This window comes from Prinia subflava, chromosome 6, assembly GCF_021018805.1.
Source record: "Prinia subflava isolate CZ2003 ecotype Zambia chromosome 6, Cam_Psub_1.2, whole genome shotgun sequence".
Lineage (NCBI taxonomy): Eukaryota > Metazoa > Chordata > Aves > Passeriformes > Cisticolidae > Prinia > Prinia subflava.
Window position 1 is genome coordinate 16,365,070 of NC_086252.1, and position 21,312 is coordinate 16,386,381.

Sequence of the window (21,312 nt, forward strand, 5' to 3'; positions counted from 1 at the left end):
ATAGCATTTGTTTGATACTTGATTAATTCTTCTTTCTTAAAATGTGTTTTTTAGGTCGTCCTGGACCTCCAGTAGGACCTATTAAATTTGAATCCATTTTGGCCGACAAAATGACAATTTCATGGCTTCCTCCATTAGATGATGGTGGTTCTAAGATTACAAACTACGTCATAGAGAAAAAGGAAGCAAATAGGAAGACATGGGTGCCTGTCACTAATGAGCCTAAGGAATGCATATTCACTGTTCCCAAGCTGATGGAAGGCCATGAATATGTGTTCCGCATTATGGCACAAAACAAATATGGTATTGGAGAACCTTTGGATAGTGAGCCAGAAACAGCACGAAACCGTTTCAGTAAGTAAAAATAAGCTTTCAAGTTATGTCAGTTGTTTCCATATGCTGGTACGCGTACAGCATCTGTTAAATACCACTGCTGTTTTCTCTCTTCACTAAGTTTTCTAGAATAGCTTGAAGAGTTTTAGCAGTAGTACCTGATTCTTAAAAGCATGTGTAGTGCTTAAAATATTTTTCTCCCTCCTCTTGTTATATTAAAATACAATTTCAATATTTTAAAGGCTTAAATATACAAATAAGGGTTTATTTGATAAGATTCAGGTTATTCTATTGTATTTGAGACATTATTAACTTCATAGACCAGAAAGAATCATTCAGTTTTTCAGTTCATAAATTAGGCAGAATAGCTCAGACATAGGAGGAATGTCAGACTCGCAAGAAGAAATGGTTCTTAAAACAGCAAATGTTAGGCTGGGCACTAAAATGAGGTAGTGATCCCAAAAGGCTAGCAAAAAATAATTTTTGGCAGTTTTTATTTGGGCGAAGGTATTTCATTTTTCACAGAGTTATATGTACCTGAACAGGGGTGAGAAACTGAATAAGGAAAGAAATCTTGTGCAGATGGCTAACTACCTAGTGCAGTAGTGACGGTGTGAGTGCATAGCTCTTTTGCACTCAAGCTATTTCTGTGTATCTTTGGCATATTTTTTTACAAACTATGTGTGAATTTTTTTCCCTCAGCTGTCCCTGGACCTCCTGACAAGCCAACAGTTAGCAGTATAACACGTGACTCAATGACAGTAAACTGGGAAGAGCCAGAACATGATGGTGGCTCTCCTATTACTGGTTACTGGTTGGAGCGCAAAGAGACCACTGGAAAGAGATGGACCAGGGTGAACCGAGATCCTATCAAGCCTATGACGCTGGGGGTTTCATACAAAGTTACAGGCCTTATTGAAGGCTCTGAATATCAGTTCCGAGTTTCAGCTATCAATGCGGCTGGTGTTGGCCCACCGAGCATGCCATCCGATCCAGCACTTGCTAGAGATCCTATTGGTAAACTTTTAAATTATTTTTTTTCTGAATTTTAAAATATTCAAATAAGAACATATAATACATTGTTATGCTGTATGATGATATTTTTCAGCCCCACCTGGCCCTCCTGTACCAAAAGTTACTGACTGGACAAAGTCTTCAGTAGACTTGGAGTGGACTCCACCAATAAAGGATGGTGGCTCTAGAGTCACTGGCTACATTGTTGAGTTTAAAGAAGAGGGAAAGGAGGAATGGGAACGGGTAGGTGGAAAACCATTACAGAATCTGCACTTCTCTCTGTGTGTCAATATCAATTACTCCAGAAAAGAAAAATCTTTAAAAATATTTGCTGTTGGAGTTATTTTCTAAAAGTTTCCACTGTAATTATCTTCATAGGTTTAAAATACAAGACCAAGCTTGCCCTTTATCAATATGAAGTTAATTTTGCAATTACTAGATGCAGAATTTTATAAATTTTATTTAAAGATGTGGGAAAATATGTAGGTAATATGAGATAAAAAAACACTGAAGACTAAGTTGGAACTGTCAGAAAAGTAACCCTCACTGGTATGAGACAATGCCAAAGTTTTTACAACTCCTATGTTTCTACATTTTTTTCAGTAGTGCATTACTGAAAATTTAACTGGTGCACACCTTGGCTATTTTTTTATATCTCCATAAATATATGGGTTCATTTTAAGTAAGACCTACATTTCCTATACTGTTTCCAGGTAAACAGACTTTATATTAGGTTTTGAAAAGAAAAGAACTGAATTCCTTTTTTTTTGTTGGTCTCACTTACATGTTTATGTGTCCAAAAATACTAGTAATTCTTCTGAGACCAGACAATTGTAATTGCTAAATTCGAACAACCTTCTATGTTAGAATATGTTAGGAAAAAGATGAATCTTCAGAATTGCTTGTAGGTCCATGACATATATTTCTTTAAAAATTTCTGACTGATTCTGTGTGAGCTAGATCCATGTATGATTAATATATCTGTGTGCTTGTAAATCTGAAATAAGATCTAGTGTAAGATTTGTTTCAAACTCTGCAAAGAAATTGATATCTTTATCTGATGTTACAATGTTTTTTTTCCAGGTAAAAGATAAAGAAATTAGAGGAACCAAGTTCGTTGTGGCAGGATTAAAAGAAGGTTGTTTTTACAAATTTAGAGTTAGAGCAGTAAATGCTGCTGGCATCGGAGAGCCTGGAGAAGTTACAGACATTATTGAAATGAAGGACAGAATTGGTATTTATCATCTTGCTTTACATTTTTAGTGCCTCTAACTCAAAGTAAGAAAAAGAAATCATTTACCTTTCTTTTCTCTTCCCTCAGTGGCTCCTGATATTAATTTGGATGCAAGTGTCAGGGACAGAATTGTTGTTCATGCTGGAGGAGTAATTCGGATCATAGCATATGTCTCAGGAAAACCACCTCCAACAGTGACTTGGAGCAGGGATGAGCAAGCCTTGCCTGAAGAAGCCAAAATTGAAGAAACAGCTATTAGCTCTTCTGTAGTCATCAGGAATTGCAAAAGGAGTCACCAGGGTTTATACACTCTTCTTGCTAAAAATGATGGTGGTGAGAGGAAGAAGACAATTATTGTTGATGTGCTAGGTAAATAGCAGCTTTGGTGCTTGTGAACAAGTACACTTTCATAAGATGCAGCATGTATGCTTGAATACTCCATCTTTTTCTTTGCTTTCAGATGTGCCAGGCCCAGTTGGAATGCCACTGCTTACAGAGAATCTAACCAATGACTCTTGTAAATTGTCATGGTTTACTCCAGAAGATGATGGTGGTTCTCCTATTACCAACTATATAATTGAAAAACGTGAATCTGACCATAGAGCTTGGACTCCAGTGACCTACACAGTTACAAGGCAGAATGCTACTATTCAGGGACTCATTCAGGGGAAAGCCTACTTTTTCCGCATTGCAGCTGAGAATATAATTGGCATGGGTCCTTTCACGGAAACAACAAAAGAGATTCTCATTAGAGACCCAATAAGTAAGAATATTTTTGGTTTGGATAGCTGTCATATGAGATTAGTACACTGGAAGATTCTGAATATGCAGAAAAATTAATCCACCATATTTTTATTATTCACAGCTGTTCCTGACCGTCCAGAAGACCTGGAAGTAAAAGCAGTTACCAAGAACTCGGTTACACTGACTTGGAACCCTCCAAAATATAATGGAGGCTCAGATATCACCATGTACGTTCTAGAGAGCCGTCTCATTGGAAAAGACAAATTCCACAAAGTTACAAAGGAGAAAATGCTTGACAGGAAATTCACTGTAGAAGGCTTGAAAGAGGGTGACACCTATGAATATCGTGTGAGTGCTTGCAATATTGTGGGGCAAGGCAAGCCATCATTTTGCACTAAACCAATCACGTGCAAGGACGAACTCGGTATGTTTCTTTTTCATATTTCTTTTGAAAATAGTAATTACATTTACTGATTCCTTACTTTTTCATATTAATATTGCTGATATTTGTGGGCATTGTGTATTTTGACATTGTCTTTTCAGCTCCTCCCACACTTGACCTTGACTTTAGAGACAAGCTTATTGTCCGAGTCGGTGAAGCTTTCAGCTTGACTGGACGTTACTCAGGCAAACCTGCACCAAAGGTTACTTGGCTAAAGGATGATATTGTTGTGAAAGAAGATGACAGAATAAAGATCAAGACAACTCCTACAACTCTTTGTTTGGGGATACTAAAATCTGTCCGTGAAGACACAGGAAAATATTGTGTTACTGTAGAGAACAGCACAGGATCAAGAAAAGGATTTTGTCAAGTTAATGTTGTTGGTAGGTTTTACTAAACAACAATATTGTCTGTGATTTTTATTAGTGATTAGAGTTCATTGAGTTTTCTAAAATTCAGGTATTGAAATGTGTTCTTCATTATGATAATTCAATTTACTGCATTCTCAGTTATACTGAAAAGCCATTCATTTTGAGCACATATTTAACTCTGAATTAGATTATTCAGCATGAATAATTTAATGTCTCTACATGCATTTAGAGAATATCAACACTGTAGAAAATGTTAATCACCAGATACATTATAAGCATTAAGGAATTAATTCCAGTATGTCAAACATGTATTACAGAGGAATAGCCCTGAAATCTTGATTCCTTATTTTAACTGTGATGTCAAGTTTCTAATTTTATACTGTATTTGCTGTATTGACCATATGTAATCTATGTTGTTTTGTGGAGTTCATAAAAAAGCATGGGTATGGTTTATTCTTTCTTAAACAGATCGCCCATCACCTCCAGTAGGCCCAGTTATATTTGATGAAGTCTTTAAAGATCATATGGTAGTTTCCTGGAAACCTCCATTAGATGATGGAGGCAGTGAAATTACAAATTACATAATTGAGAAGAAGGATACACACAAAGACTTGTGGATGCCAGTTACATCTTCCACAGTGAAGACAACATGCAAAATTCCCAAGCTGCTTGAAGGAAGAGAATATCAAATTCGAATTTATGCTGAAAATCTTTATGGCATAAGCGATCCTCTCATCTCTGATGAGATGAAAGCCAAGGACCGTTTCCGTAAGATTTTCGTTTTCAATTTTATTTGGATACTCCAATCTTTATTCTGTTTGTAATGCTCATACACTCTTTTTTTCTCATCATCCCAGGTGTTCCTGATGCACCTGAGCAACCAATCGTTAAGGATGTAACCAAAGACTCTGCAGTAGTGGTTTGGAATAAACCATATGATGGAGGCAAGCCAATAACAAACTACATTGTGGAAAAGAAGGAAACAATGGCTACAAGATGGGTCAAAGCTACCAAAGACCCAATTTTCCCTGGTACAAAGTTCAAAGTACCTGATCTCCTTGAAGGCTGTCAGTATGAATTCCGTGTTTCAGCAGAAAATGAAATTGGTGTTGGTGATCCTAGTCCACCATCAAAGCCAATTTTCGCTAGAGATCCAATCGGTAAAGTATCACATTTCATTTCTCATTGAAATTTTAATGCACTCAGTTTCAGTTAGAAAATTATTCTAATAGTTTCTCTTTTTTTCTCCCTTTTTTTTTTTTTTTTTTTAACAGCCAAACCAAGTCCACCTGTTAATCCAGAAGCAGTAGATAAAACTAAAAATTCAGTTGATTTATCTTGGCAACCACCACGCCATGATGGTAATGGCAAGATAATTGGCTACCTTATAGAGTATCAGAAAGTTGGAGATGAAGAATGGAAACAGGCTAATCTTACAGCAGATTCTTGTCCTGAAACAAACTACAAAGTCACTGGTCTTACTGAGGGATTAACCTATAAATTCAGGGTCAAGGCAGTCAATGCAGCAGGCGAATCTGATCCAGCGCATGTTCCTGATCCAGTAGAAGTAAAGGATAGGCTTGGTGAGTTTAAAAAAATCAGATAAGTTTATCTAAGAACTGACTTCTTTTTCCTCATTTTGTAAAAACTTGTATTTTTGATTCCAGAACCTCCTGAGTTAATACTTGATGCTAATATGGCCCGAGAACAGCATGTAAAAGCTGGAGATACCCTGAGACTTAGTGCTGTTATTAAAGGTGTTCCATTCCCAAAAGTAACTTGGAAGAAAGAAGATCATGAGGTCTCACCCAAAGCTGATATTGAAATTACCGGAGTTGGTAGCAAGCTTGAAATCCGTAACACTGTCCATGAAGATGGTGGAATGTACTCCCTGACAGTTGAAAACCCAGCTGGTTCAAAGACAGTTTCAGTAAAAGTTGTGGTCTTAGGTAATCTTTTTGTGTTCTTTCTATATAATATCTTTTTACTCTATAATTGGAGTTTAAGAAATAAAGGAATTTCTGAAAAATATCAGTAAACCAAGCTATATTTGTATTTTTATGCAAATATTAAAAAATAGGAAAAGGACTAAAAATTACGTAAAACATAATATAGTTTATCTTGAAATTTACAGTTTTCTAAGAAATGCTTTGGTTACCAAATAAGTAAGGGATTTTTTTTTTCCACTGTTAGATAAGCCTGGTCCACCCAGAAATCTGAATGTCAGTGATGTTAGAAGTGACTCTTGCTATCTCACTTGGATGGAACCAGAAGATGATGGCGGCTCTGTGATTACCAACTATGTGGTGGAGAGGAAAGATGTAGCTTCTGCACAGTGGGTAGCCATCTCATCATCCTCCAAGAAACGCAGTCATATGGCTAAATATCTGATGGAAGGCACTCAGTATCTCTTCCGAGTGGCAGCTGAGAATCAGTATGGTAGAGGTCCATATGTGGAAACACTTAAGCCTATCAAAGCTATAGATCCCCTGCGTAAGTGTTTTTCAGTTATATGATTTGTTTTCTTCATATGGGATTTGGTAATTTTGAGGTTGTCCTGTTGCTATGAACATGATACACTGATACCACAGATTTTTCATCCTAGTAATCATTTGGTTTTGTATTTTAAAAGATCCTCCAGGGCCACCAAAGAATCTGCATCACGTAGATGTTGACAAGACTGAAGTTTCCCTTGTTTGGAATCGACCAGATCGTGATGGTGGTGCTGAGATAACTGGGTATTTGGTGGAATATCAAGAAGACGGTGCAGATGAATGGACAAAGTTCCAGACAGTCCCTATGCTAGACTGTGTTGTTACAGGCCTACAGAAAGGAAAAATATACAAATTCCGTGTGAGAGCTCAAAACATTGTTGGTCTTAGCCTTCCAGATACAACTATACCAATAGAGTGTCAAGAAAAACTAGGTAAATTTTGGTTTTTCATGTTTTTTCACAGATTTTTTTCTCTTTTTCTATAAGCATTTGCCTTGAAAAATTAATTTCCATTTTTCTCGAATTTCAGTACCTCCATCTGTGGATCTAGATGTGAAGTTAATTGAAGGTCTCACTGTTAAAGCTGGCACCACAGTGCGCCTTCCAGCGATTATGAGAGGTGTGCCAGTTCCCACAGCAAAATGGGTTACTGATGACACTGAAATCAAACCTGATGGCAAATACAAGATTGAGACTGACAATTACTCAACTGTGCTTACTATCAAAGACTGTGTAAGAAAAGATACAGGAGAATATCTACTCACAGTATCTAATGCAGCTGGCAGCAAAACTGTGGCTCTGCACCTTACGGTTTTGGATGTTCCAGGCCCACCAACTGGTCCTATTAATATTCTTGAAGTAACACCAGAATACATGGTTATTTCTTGGCGCCCTCCTAAAGATGATGGTGGGAGTCCTATAATAAATTATATTGTTGAGAAGCGTCAATCAAAGAAAGAAACTTGGGGAGTAGTTAGCTCTGGAACAAGTCACACAAAAATCAAGGTTCCACGACTGCAGAAAGGCTGTGAATATATTTTCCGTGTTCGTGCAGAAAATAAGATAGGCATCGGTGCACCCCTGGATTCAGAACCAACAGTTGCTAAATACATGTTTGATCCACCATCCCCACCTGGTAAACCAACTGTTTATGATATTACAGAAAATGCTGCAACAGTGTCTTGGACCCTTCCAAAATCTGATGGTGGAACTCCAATAACTGGTTATATACTTGAGCGTCGGGAAGCATCTGGTAAATGGGTGCGTGTCAATAAGACACCTATACTTGATATGAAATACAGAGTCACTGGTCTTTTTGAAGGCAACACATATGAATTCAGAGTTTTTGCAGAAAACATGGTGGGCTTAAGCAAACCATCTCCAAGCTCTGATCCAATAAAAGCATCACGTCCTATCACTCCTCCTGGACCACCTATAAATCCAAAATTAAAAGACAAAACTAAAGAATCAGCTGATCTTGTGTGGACAAAGCCCCTCAAGGATGGTGGCAGCCCAATTCTGGGATACATTGTGGAATGTCAAAAAACTGGAACTACACAGTGGAATAGGATTAATAAGGATGAACTCATTAGACAGTGTGCTTTCAGAGTACCTGGATTAATAGAAGGAAATGAATATAAGTTCCGAATAAAAGCTGTTAACATTGTGGGAGAGGGAGAACCAAGAGAGCTGCCAGAAACTGTACTTGCAAAAGATATTCTTTCTCCTCCAGAAATAAGCCTAGATGTGACCTGTCGAGACTTAATTACTGTCCGAGTAGGTCAAACAATACGTATTACTGGTAAGGTAAGAGGCAGACCAGATCCTGAAATAACATGGTCTAAAGATGGCAAAGTACTAGTCCAAGAAAAGCATGTTGAAATACTTCACGATCTGCCTAATGTTGAACTGCAAGTGAAAGAAGCCAAAAGATCTGATCATGGCAAGTATATAATAGCAGCAAAGAACAGCTGTGGACAGGCTCAAGCTTTTGCTGTTGTTAATGTACTTGACAGACCCGGACCATGTCAGAACTTGAAAATAAGCTATGTCACAAAAGACTCTTGCATGATCTCTTGGGAGAGTCCAGTGGATAATGGTGGCTCTGAAATTACAAATTACATAGTAGAATACCGTCAACCGAATCAGAGAGGATGGTCCATTGTCTCCTCTGATATTACTAAACGACTAGTAAAGGCAAATCTTGTAGAGAACCGTGAATACTTCTTCAGAGTTTGTGCAGAGAACAAAATAGGTCCAGGTCCTTGCATTGAGACCAAGACTCCTATTCTTGCTATCAATCCTATTGACAAGCCTGGAGAGCCAGAAAATCTTCACATTGCAGAGAAAGGAAAGACATTTGTATATCTGAAATGGAGAAGGCCAGATTATGATGGTGGAAGTCCCAATTTAAGTTATCATGTTGAGAGAAAACTGAAAGATTCAGATGAATGGGAAAGAGTTCACAAAGGCAGCATTAAGGAAACACACTACATGGTAGATAAATGTGTGGAAAATAAAATTTACCAATTCCGAGTTCAAACTAAGAATGAGGCTGGTGAAAGTAACTGGGTAAAAACAGCTGAAGTTGTTGTGAAGGAAGATCTCCAGAAACCAGTGCTAGATTTGAAGTTAAGTGGGGTTCTAACTGTGAAAGCAGGCGACACAATTAGAATTGAGGCTGGAGTCAGAGGAAAACCACAACCTGAAGTTGTATGGACAAAAGACAAAGATGCCACGGATCTCACCAGATCTCCAAGAGTCAGCATTGAAAACACTTCTGACACATCTAAGTTTGTTCTCACAAAATCAAGGCGTACTGATGGTGGGAAATATGTGATTACGGCAACTAATACAGCCGGTAGCTTTGTAGCATATGCTACTGTTATTGTCTTGGATAAACCAGGTCCCGTACGAAACTTGAAAGTCACTGACATTTCAAGTGATAGATGTACAGTTACTTGGGATCCTCCAGAAGATGATGGTGGTTGTGAAATACAGAACTACATCCTGGAAAAATGTGAAAGCAAGCGTATGGTTTGGTCTACATATTCTTCCTCTGTCCTAACAAACTATGCCAAAGTGACACGCCTTATTGAAGGTAATGAATATATATTCAGAGTGCGTGCGGAGAATAAAATGGGCACTGGTCCACCAACAGAAACACATCCAATTATCGCAAAAACGAAATATGATAGACCTGGACGCCCTGACCCTCCAGATGTCACAAGAGTCAGCAAAGAAGAGATGACTGTAGTTTGGAATCCACCAGAATATGATGGTGGCAAATCAATTACAGGATACATTTTAGAGAAGAAAGAGAAACGGTCACTAAGATGGGTTCCTGTTACTAAAACTCCAATCCCAGAGAGACGAAAGAAGGTTACTAATCTCTTCCCTGGTCACGAATACCAGTTCCGCGTCAGTGCTGAAAATGAAGTCGGGCTTGGAGAACCAAGCTTGCCATCAAGACCTGTAATAGCCAAAGACCCAATAGGTAAATCGCATTTTTCTGTATTATTTCAATGTTAACAGATTGCTAAATTGTACATCTGTGATCTAATCTGTAATTTTCACTGTCTTGCAGAACCACCTGGTCCTCCTACAAACTTGAGAGTAGTTGATAGCACAAAGACTTCCTTAACCCTTGGCTGGGGAAAACCGGTGTACGATGGTGGTGCTCCAATTATTGGATATGTTGTGGAGATGAGACCAAAAGTTGAGGGTGCTGATCCTGAAGCAGGATGGAAACGATGTAATGTTGCTGCTCAAGTTATTCATACAGAATTCACAGCTACCAGCCTGGATGAGAAGCAATTATATGAGTTCAGGGTTTCTGCTCAAAACCAGGTTGGTCTTGGCCGACCAGCAGAATTGAAAGAAGCTGTGTCTCCCAAAGAAATTCTTGGTGAGTTCTCCCATCCTCTTTTGGGGTGTTTGCATACTGCACTTTATTTGCTTTAGGCTTATTTTATTTCATGTGCAAAAACTTTGCATTTTATTTCTTTGTCTTTCAGAACCTCCTGAGATTGAGCTGGATGCAAGCATGAGAAAGTTAGTCACAGTCAGAGCAGGATGCCCTATTAGACTTTTTGCCATTGTTAGGGGTCGCCCTGCACCAAAAGTCACCTGGAGAAGAATGGGTGTTGATAATGTTATCAGAAAAGGACAAGTTGATCTGGTTGACACTATGGCCTTCTGTGTCATTCCTGACTCAACACGTGATGACTCTGGCAAATACTCGTTGACACTTGTTAATGCAGCTGGAGAAAAGGCTGTATTTGTGAACGTCAGAGTTCTGGGTAAGTAATGAGAGAAGTACCTTAAGAAAATTCTAAAACTATTTTGGATGTTCTTTGTAGGAATATTTATGATCCCCAAGTGCAGCAGTTTTTGGCCATAACTCTATCAATCTTACCTAAATCGCTCCATGTAGAAGGCTTTTGGCCACCTTTAGTTTTAACTTATTAAATAAGGAAATACTAACATAAATTGAAATTTCTTCATAGATACTCCTGGACCTGTGTCAGACTTCAAGGTTTCAGATGTCACCAAGATGTCCTGCCATCTTTCATGGGCACCTCCAGAGAATGATGGGGGTAGCCCAGTGACTCATTACATCCTGCAGAAACGGGAGGCTGACAGGAAGACCTGGGCAACAGTCACGGCAGAGCTAAAGAAAACTAGTTTCCAAATAGCAAACCTTGTGCCTGGAAATGAGTATTACTTCAGAGTAACAGCAGTGAATGAATACGGGTCAGGTGTTCCAAGTGACATACCAAAACCGGTTCTAGCAACAGATCCTCTAAGTGAGTATGCCTCTATGTATGTTTTATGTTTGCATCCATGGGCATTTTCTGTTTGTTTCTCTCTAATTTTAGTCAGGTTTTTTGCATTTTTTGCATTAGTGCCTCTAAACCAAACAATGCCTCTAACTACTCAAGTATAAACATAAGCATTTCTGTGTCAGTTTCTTTCAAATAACATGATCCATGACTTATAGTACCTTTGAAATTATTATGAGTTCTGCTCTTTTCTATATTGACCTTATTGAATTTGAATGCATCCAATATTCAAGAGTAAAAAAATCTTGGAAATCCAATGTTTAACATGCTTCTTTTTTCCCCTGAAAGGTGAACCTGATCCACCAAGAAAACTTGAAGTTACTGAAATTACAAAGAATAGTGCTACTTTAGGCTGGCTGCCACCACTGCGTGATGGAGGCTCTAAAATCGATGGATACATTGTTAGCTACAAAGAACATGATCAACCAGCAGATCGCTGGACAGAATATTCAGTCGTTAAAGATCTCTCCATTGTTGTAGCTGGTCTGAAAGAAGGAAAGAAGTATAACTTTAGAGTGGCAGCTAGAAATGCTGTAGGAGTAAGTTTGCCAATAGAAGCTACAGGAGAATATGAAATTAAAGAGCAACTCAGTAAGTAACAATTTAAATACTATCTAATATACTGCTTTAATAATTAAATTAACAAGATAGCCAGGTTTTTGAGTCACAGAAAGACATTTGCTTTATAGAGTTATCTGGAGGATTATGGCTAACTGTACTGAATATTTTGACAGGTCGGAAAAAAATGAGAGCTGACCATTAATTCAGAATTATTAAATAATTTTTCAGATATGGTTTCAGTTGAAACCAAAAGATAAGAATTAGGGAGAAATAATAAAAACCTTCAATGAAGTTTAAATGAAAAAGTGTCAGACTAGTAGTTTGAGAGATAAATGGGAAAGCTGGAGCTGTTTTAATGTAAGAGAAAATAAGTGGTTTATATTGTAAGGTTGGTTGAGAATATAAAACAAAAATCAGGGAGCACAGGTTGACCTATTTAAGGTGGCAGGGTTCCTGAGGCACAGGAAGATGTAGGGTAAGGGCAAAGTGATTAGAATCTTCTTAATTTGGGACATGGGAAGGAAAAGGGAGAGGTACAGAAACAGAAGAATGAAAATTAGCCAGTGGAAGAAAGTACACCAAAAATGCTGCCAGGTTTCTTTTCGGAAAAAAAAAAAAAAAAAAGATATTGTGCAAAAGAAGTAGGAGAAAAATAATTCAAGGATACAGAAAAACTTACTGTGCAAGAAGGTTTATCTCAGTAAGAACTTTTGTTTTCTCCCCCTTCATGTTTCTTGTGGAAGGTCAGCAATAAGTGAGCAACAGGTTTCTGTTAAAAAGAGGAATTATATTTCATGCATTAATAGTGCACAGATCTCTACATCAATGTGTGTGAAGGCAATCCAAATTCATAAATATTCTCTTATAAACTGTACAATAATGTAAAAGTAAGTCTGGAATGGGTACTGCCACCTGCAAAACCTGAAGTTGTCCATAAGGTAAACCTAAATTAAAGATTTTCTAGTTGTTCATACAGGCTATTCCACTTAAGAGAGAAGCAGAGAAGTTTCACATGAAAAAATAAGAAAAAGGAAATTAATATGACACAGCAGCTAAATTTATTTGCCTCTATGTTTGTTTTTTTTTTTACAGTTCCACCTAAGATTCTGATGCCTGATCATGTTCACATTAAAGCTGGAAAGAAACTGAGAATTGAAGCTCATGTATATGGGAAGCCTCAGCCAGTCTGTAAATGGCTGAAAGGAGATCAAGATGTAGTTACATCCAGTCGCCTTGCTGTGCATAAAGCAGAAAAGTCTTCTGTTCTTATCATTAAGGATGTGACTAGAAAAGATACTGATTTTTACACTCTTACTGCAGAAAATAGCTCTGGTACTGATAGTCAGAAAATCAGAGTGACAGTCATGGGTACGTTCCATTTGGTTGTTTTTCATTCCAGCTTTATACAAAGCTGGTTTTACTATATTCCAGCAGTTGCCATTTTATTTCATCCCTTTTTTCTTAATATTCTTTTTTCATGCAGATAAGCCAGGTCCGCCACAGCCTCCATTTGATATTTCTGAAATAGATGCTGATGCTTGCACTCTTTCATGGCACATACCTCTTGAAGATGGCGGCAGCAACATTACGAACTATGTAGTTGAGAAATGTGATGTCAGCCGAGGAGACTGGGTAACAGCTTTATCATCTGTCACAAAGACAAGCTGCAGAATTGGAAAACTCATTCCTGGAGAAGAGTATATGTTCCGTGTTCGTGCTGAAAATCGTTTTGGGATTTCTGAGCCACTTGCTTCTGGCAAGATGATTGCAAGATACCCATTTGGTATGCCAGTTTTTGATAGCAGTGTTTTTCTATTTAAACTTTCTAGTAAGAAAACATACAATTGATGTCTATCTTCGTATTCCTTTCTAGATGTTCCCAGTGAACCAAAGAATGCACGTATTACCAAGGTCAATAAGGACTGCATTTTTGTTGCTTGGGATAGACCAGATAGCGATGGAGGCAGTCCAATCACTGGTTACCTTATAGAGCGCAAAGAAAGGAACAGTTTACTGTGGGTGAAAGCTAACGACACAGCCGTGCGCTCCACAGAATACCCCTGCGTGGGCCTCATCGAAGGTCTTGAGTATACTTTCAGAATTTATGCATTGAACAGAGCTGGAGCAAGTAAACCTAGTAAACCAACCGAGTTTGTGACAGCAAGAGCACCAGTTGGTAAGCCACCCATACCAATACTTTGCCACAGACTGTTTTTATGGTAATTTTCAATATATCTCGAACTTATTATGACCTTTAGTTTGCTCCTCTGTTTATACTTTCATGTTTACTATGATGTCACTCTGATTGCACTAGGTATGCAGTAAATAGTATCCAGTAACATTAAAGCCATTTTTTAATGTGTTAGCTCTTTTTTGGAAAAATTTACTATAATGTTTTTATTTGCCCTAGATCCCCCTGGAAAACCTGAAGTTATTGATGTCACTAAGAGTACTGCATCACTGGTATGGACAAGACCAAAGCATGATGGTGGTAGCAAACTTCTTGGCTACTTTGTGGAGGCTTGCAAGTTACCTGGTGATAAGTGGGTTCGGTGCAATACAACTCCATATCAAATACCTCAAGAAGAGTACACTGTGACTGGTTTGGAAGAAAACACTCAGTACCAATTTAGAGCAATTGCCAAGACAGCAGTTAACATTAGCCAACCTTCAGAACCTTCTGATCCAGTGACTATTCATCCAGAAAATGGTAAGGAATATAAAAGCATTTGCTAGCTCTGATAAGAGTCTGTGCATGTTGGGAACTAACACTCATGTGAAGGATAAGACATTTATCTCCTACTAGATTGATTAACTCTTGGACTCTTGCCTTTCAGTTCCTCCCAGAATAGAGTTGGATCTGTCTATGCAATCACAGCTTACAGTAAAAGCTGGAACTAATGTGCGTCTGGAGGCAAATGTGTATGGCAAGCCAATGCCAGCAATCACCTGGAAGAAAGAAGGAGACGTTTTAAAGCCATCTGAAGGTGTTAAGATCACCACAAAGAGAAATCTTGCTACAGTTGAGTTGTTCAGTGTTAACAGGAAGCAAACAGGAGACTACACTATTACTGCTGAAAATGCAAGTGGATCAAAGTCAGCAACCATTAGGCTAAAAGTACTTGGTAAGCTAGATACTGTCTATTAATAAATATAATTAAATAATATAGCAAAAGATAGAACTATAACCATGTGATGTTAATTGTTCTAGATAAGCCTGGCCCACCAGCCTCTGTCAAAATCAAACACATGTATGCAGATCGTGCAATGCTTTCTTGGGAGCCTCCTTTGGAAGATGGAGGTTCAGAAATTACTAACTACATTGTAGACAAGCGTGAAACGAGCAGACCTAACTGGGCCCAAGTCAGTGCCAATGTACCCATTACAAGCTGCACAGTGGAGAAACTAATAGAAGGACATGAGTATCAGTTCCGCATTTGTGCTGAAAACAAATATGGTGTTGGAGACCCCATCTTAACTGAACCAGCAGTTGCTAAGAACCCATATGGTAAGTGCTTTGTGGAATAGTTTCATTAGTCATTTAGGGGTTTTGTCTATACTTCTGAATGTGAACGTAATTTTCAAATAAATCTCCACAGATGTACCCGGACCTTGTGATCCACCTGTAATTAGCAACGTAACAAAAGACTTTATGACTGTTAGCTGGAAGCCACCAGCTAGTGATGGTGGATCCCCAATAACTGGCTATATACTGGAGAAGCGTGAAACTAAGGCTCTTAACTGGACAAAAGTAAACAGAAAGCCTGTCATTGAAAGGACTGTTAAAGCTACTGGACTCCAAGAAGGAACAGAATATGAGTTCCGGGTGACAGCATTGAATAAGGCTGGACCTGGCAAGCCTAGCGCACCATCTAAAGCAGTGTATGCTCGTGATCCTCAATGTAAGCTAAAAGTCTCTGATATTTTCCATTATTATTTCCAAATACTATCATGCAGCATTTTGTATGCTAACTTTATGTTATTTTAATTCCCAGATCCTCCTGGCCCACCTGCTTTCCCGAAAGTGGTTGATACTACTCGTAATTCGATAAGCCTGTCATGGAGCAAACCAGCATATGATGGAGGAAGCCCTATCATTGGTTATTTAGTGGAATCCAAACGAGCTGACACAGACAACTGGGTCAGATGCAATCTACCCAAGAATTTACAGGCTACACAATTTGTGGTAACAGGGCTGATGGAAGATACAGAATACCAGTTCCGTGTTTATGCTGTCAATAAGATTGGATACAGCGATCCAAGTGATGTTCCTGATAAGCACACTGCCAAAGACATTTTAAGTATGTTCACTGAGAACAGACTGCATTGTTGACTTCTGTTTCAATTTATGGGATGAGTTTCAAAGCCACACTTTGTCACAGGTCACAGGTGCAGATAATTTGGACCGTATTTTTACTCAAAAAAGTGGGCTAACAGTGGCTAATTTGGAAGAAAACAAGGCAGTTAGGAACAGAATAGAATTCAGTGTCTGCTTTTTTTTCATTTATATGCTTTATAGCCTTCTGCCTCCTACTGGATCTTCGAGTTTTTTTCTTTTTTTAATCCTAAAATTAGGATTTGCAGACCTCTTATCTTTCTTAAAACTTTCAGTCGCCTTCAGATTTTCTAAATAAGTTGAAGCCAAGATTACTATTCTAAGCAGCTGTATGATACTTTTTGATCTTACTCCTTAAGAGACATGCTGGCTTTTGTATGCATTTTGCTTCACAAAACTGTCTTAGTGCAAGAAAGCACCAGAGTCCAGGAGGCTCTGAAACTCATTGAATTCTAGGGAGCCTTTCTAGCATAAATGATGTAAAGGCAGAAAAAAAAAGGAGGTGAAATCAGTGCAAAAAAAAGAGGTATATTTGCAAATCATCTTCTAACAGGAGTCAGGACACTTACTAACATCATCACAAGCATGAGAAGTTGGTTAGTCTAGTGAAATTCCAGTAAAAACATTCTGTCACAGTAACTTTTGTGATCGTCTTAAAGATGATTCTTTAATTATATGTGTTTTTTCTTAAACATACAGTTCCACCTGAAGGAGAACTTGATGCAGAACTACGGAAAGTCCTTGTGTTGCGTGCTGGAGTCACAATGAGACTTTATGTGCCAGTAAGAGGACGTCCACCTCCTAAGATTTCATGGTCTAAAGTGGGTGCCAACCTAAGAGATAGGCAAGGATTAGACATCAAGTCAACTGATTTTGATACCTTCCTGCGTTGTGAAAATGTGAATAAATATGATGCTGGAAAATATGTCCTCAGTCTGGAGAACAGCTGTGGCAAAAAGTCGTACACCATTGTTGTAAAAGTACTTGGTAAGTCTCAGGACTTTTTCCTTTATAAAATATTTGTTACCTTTTTAACTGGTTTTTAAAATTTTGTTACTAAATCAAATACGGTGTTGTGTTTATCCAGATACTCCAGGCCCGCCCATTAACCTGGTTGTAAAGGAAGCATCTAAAGATTCTGCCTTCATTACGTGGGAACCTCCTCTAGTAGATGGAGGCAGTCCAATCACAAATTATGTTGTTGAAAAACGTGATGCAGAAAGAAAATCATGGTCCACAGTAACAACAGAATGTCCAAAGACAAGCTACAGGATAACTAACTTAGAAGAAGGCAAATCTTACTTCTTCAGAGTTTTTGCTGAAAATGAATATGGTATTGGTGATCCTTGTGAAACTCGTGATGCTGTCAAAGCTTCTGGTAGGAAAAACGAACCCTTTTCACCTATTTTTTTTATTCAAACAATCTTGATTTTTAGCTTGAATGAAAACTTACTATGCTTTTCTTCCTTCTAGAAACACCTGGGCCAGTTGTGGATCTAAAAGCTTCAGCTGTAACAAAATCCTCATGCAATTTGGTATGGAAAAAACCTATCAGTGATGGTGGAAGCCGTATTTCTGCATATATTGTTGAGGTTCTGGTTGGTGAAGATAAATGGCAAGAAGTCATGCGGGGAAAGAACCTCCATTTTTCAATGAGAGACTTAAAAGAAGGACAAGAATACACTTTTAGAGTGAGGGCCCAAAATGATGCTGGATATGGAACTCCATCAGAGATCACAATTGTAGCAAGAGATGATGTTGGTGAGAAGCAAGATCATTAATTCAATGCTTTACTTACCCAAATTATATTTTATGCATGCTATCCTTACCATGTATACATAGAAATAAGACACCTTTAAAACAGCGTCTTTATTTTACCACAGCATTTATGCATAGTGGAATAACTGGTTTCCCTCGTTTTTTTCAGCTGCACCTGAACTTGACTTAAGAGATCTACCTGATTTGTGCTATACAGCTAAAGAGGGTAGCAATTTCCGTCTTAAAATCCCTATGAAAGGCAAGCCTGTCCCAACCGTAACTTGGAAAAAGGATGAAGACCAGGCAATTACTGAGAGTGGAAGAGTTGCATTTGAATCTACAGCGGTTAACACCACCCTTGTAGTACATGACTGCCAGAAAGCTGATGCAGGAAAATACACAATAACTCTGAGGAATGTTGCTGGCAGCAAGGAAGGCACTATTTTTGTGAAAGTTGTTGGCAAACCTGGCATACCAACAGGTCCAGTGAAATTTGAAGAAGTCACAGCTGATGCTATAACCTTAAAATGGGGCCCTCCAAAAGACGATGGTGGTTCAGAAATCACTAACTATGTTCTAGAGAAGAGAGATAATGTAAATAATAAGTGGGTGACTTGTGCCTCTGCAGTCCAGAAAACCACATTTAGAGTTACAAGACTTCATGAAGGAAATGAATATACATTCAGGATCAGGGCTGAAAATAAGTATGGAGTAGGGGAAGGTCTTAAATCAGAGCCTGTCATTGCAAAACATCCATTTGGTAAGTATCCGTAATAATTTTCGAAATCTAAAAAATTTGGTTTAGAGGTGATAATAATTTTTAACATTTCTGTATTTTTTCAATATTGTTTAGATGTCCCAGATGCTCCTCCACCTCCCAACATTGTTGCTGTTCGGCACGAGTCTGTAGCTTTGACTTGGACTGATCCCAGAAGAAATGGAGGTTCACCAATCACAGGTACATCCCCTAGTAACCTCCCTAGTATTTCAGTTCTTAATAGTTCTTTCTCTCTGGAAAAGTAAGATAAAAGTAACAGGTGTTTATGCACTAAACTGAGAGATTTATTGACAGATTAATTGACTGATTTCACTTGTTTACTTCCTATTAAAAAAAGAAATAACTCAAATCTTGGGAAAATGCTGAGAAACCATATCTTTACTCAGAGCCAAAATATGTAAAGAAATAAACCCAAACTCACCTGTATGTGACAATACTTGGGTCTACGAAATTAGCAATTTGCATTTACAAACACCTTCTTATTGCAATTACATCTGTCATGTATGTCCACATCCATTTCTTAACCTGGTTTTCAGTGCTCCTCTTGCACAATGCATATGCAACATGCAATATGAGCAGTATGATGTTTCACAATACTGTGAGAAATTAAGATTGTTAGACTCCCCCCCCCCATATTTTTATCTCTTCATTTATCTTCTAGGTTATCACATTGAAGTTAAAGAAAGGAATAGTCTTCTGTGGAAGAGAGCAAATACAACGCCAATAAGAATGAAAGATTTCAGAGTGACAGGGTTAACTGAAGGTCTGGAATATGAATTCAGAGTAATGGCAATAAATATGGCTGGAGTAGGTAAACCAAGTCTTCCATCTGAACCAGTTGTGGCACTTGATCCTATTGGTAAGTCATCAGGAGAATAAAAGAAGAGAATTCTGAAATTTGAAATAGCTTTTGTTTGACTACTATTTATTATTTTTTCTTCTAGATCCTCCTGGGAAACCTGAAGTTATCAATGTGACCAGGAACTCAGTAACACTCATTTGGACAGAACCAAAATATGATGGCGGACATAAATTAACTGGCTATATTGTTGAAAAGCGTGATTTACCCAAAAAGACTTGGATGAAAGCTAATCACGTGAATGTTCCAGACTGTGCGTTTACTGTAACTGACCTTACTGAAGGCTGCAAATATGAATTCAGAATTAGAGCAAAGAACACTGCTGGAGCTATCAGTCCTCCATCTGAATCTACAGGAACCATAATATGCAAGGATGAGTATGGTATGTAGATGGCATTGAAAAGGTAGAATTTTATTTGAATAATTATTAGCAAGTCTCTCTTGTTTCTTATCCATGTGTTCTTGTAACAATCAGTGTTTTTGTGTTTATTTTGACAGAGGCACCAAGCATTGTTCTGGATCCTACTTTGAAGGACGGTTTAACAGTAAAGGCGGGGGAAACCATCACACTGTCTGCTATTAGTATTCGTGGCAAACCACCTCCAACTTCAGCATGGTCAAAAGCTGGAAAAGATTTTAGACCCTCAGAGCTTGTGCACATTGAAACCAAACCAACTTCTTCCACTCTAAGTGTCAAATACGCTGCCAGGAAAGATTCTGGAGAATACACAATCACTGCAACCAATCCTTTCGGCACTAAGCAGGAGACTGTACATGTGAAAGTTTTAGATGTTCCAGGACCTCCAGGGCCTATTGAGATCAGCAATGTTTCAGCAGAAAAAGCGACTCTTACATGGACACCTCCTGCAGAAGATGGAGGATCACCAGTGAAATCATATGTGCTTGAAAAGAGAGAAACTAGTCGGCTGCTCTGGACATTGGTTGCTGAAAACATTGAGAGCTGTAGGCATGTTGTTAGCAAGCTCATTCAAGGCAATGAATATGTTTTCCGTGTCTCAGCAGTAAATCAGTATGGCCAGGGTGAACCAGTACAGTCAGAACCAGTTAAAATGGTGGATAGATTCGGTAAGTAGAACAAGCTAAGAGAGTCCAGTGTGGTTTTATTAATTTCTAAAGACTTGATTTTTTTATTAACTATGTTTTTTTTCTTCCTGAACAGGTCCTCCAGGCCCTCCTGGAAAACCAGAAGTAACAAATGTGACTAAAAATACTGTCACAGTTACCTGGAAAAGGCCAGCTGATGATGGTGGAAGTGAAATCACAGGTTACCATGTGGAGCGAAGAGAAAAGAAAGGTTTAAGATGGGTGAGAGCAACAAAGAAACCAGTTTCAGATCTTAGATGCAAAGTAACTGGTCTTCTGGAAGGAAACGAATATGAATTCCGTGTCAGTGCAGAAAACAGAGCTGGAGTTGGACCACCAAGTGATACTTCAAACTCAGTCCTTTGCAAAGATGTTGCATGTTAGTATCACGTTTTTTCTTTCTGGGGGTGGGTGGGATGGGTAGGGAGCACATTCAGAGA

General features: G+C 38.4%; 1 protein-coding gene across 1 annotated transcript in view; it reads left to right on the forward strand.

Moving 5' to 3' along the window:
* Positions 1 to 21,312, forward strand: part of TTN (titin) — a 237,978-nt gene that overhangs the window by 170,811 nt on the left and 45,855 nt on the right. The window contains 36 exon segments of the mRNA XM_063399870.1: positions 55 to 354; positions 1,036 to 1,350; positions 1,442 to 1,590; positions 2,431 to 2,581; positions 2,669 to 2,950; positions 3,042 to 3,344; positions 3,447 to 3,749; positions 3,869 to 4,150; positions 4,607 to 4,906; positions 4,996 to 5,298; positions 5,413 to 5,721; positions 5,806 to 6,087; positions 6,332 to 6,631; positions 6,771 to 7,064; positions 7,162 to 10,128; positions 10,219 to 10,539; positions 10,649 to 10,933; positions 11,141 to 11,440; positions 11,765 to 12,067; positions 13,130 to 13,405; positions 13,521 to 13,820; positions 13,911 to 14,213; positions 14,448 to 14,747; positions 14,875 to 15,162; positions 15,249 to 15,545; positions 15,637 to 15,939; positions 16,033 to 16,338; positions 17,073 to 17,360; positions 17,461 to 17,751; positions 17,847 to 18,134; positions 18,301 to 18,891; positions 18,985 to 19,089; positions 19,571 to 19,768; positions 19,854 to 20,150; positions 20,267 to 20,854; positions 20,949 to 21,251. Of these exon segments, the coding sequence (XP_063255940.1) occupies positions 55 to 354; positions 1,036 to 1,350; positions 1,442 to 1,590; positions 2,431 to 2,581; positions 2,669 to 2,950; positions 3,042 to 3,344; positions 3,447 to 3,749; positions 3,869 to 4,150; positions 4,607 to 4,906; positions 4,996 to 5,298; positions 5,413 to 5,721; positions 5,806 to 6,087; positions 6,332 to 6,631; positions 6,771 to 7,064; positions 7,162 to 10,128; positions 10,219 to 10,539; positions 10,649 to 10,933; positions 11,141 to 11,440; positions 11,765 to 12,067; positions 13,130 to 13,405; positions 13,521 to 13,820; positions 13,911 to 14,213; positions 14,448 to 14,747; positions 14,875 to 15,162; positions 15,249 to 15,545; positions 15,637 to 15,939; positions 16,033 to 16,338; positions 17,073 to 17,360; positions 17,461 to 17,751; positions 17,847 to 18,134; positions 18,301 to 18,891; positions 18,985 to 19,089; positions 19,571 to 19,768; positions 19,854 to 20,150; positions 20,267 to 20,854; positions 20,949 to 21,251 (13,371 nt within the window).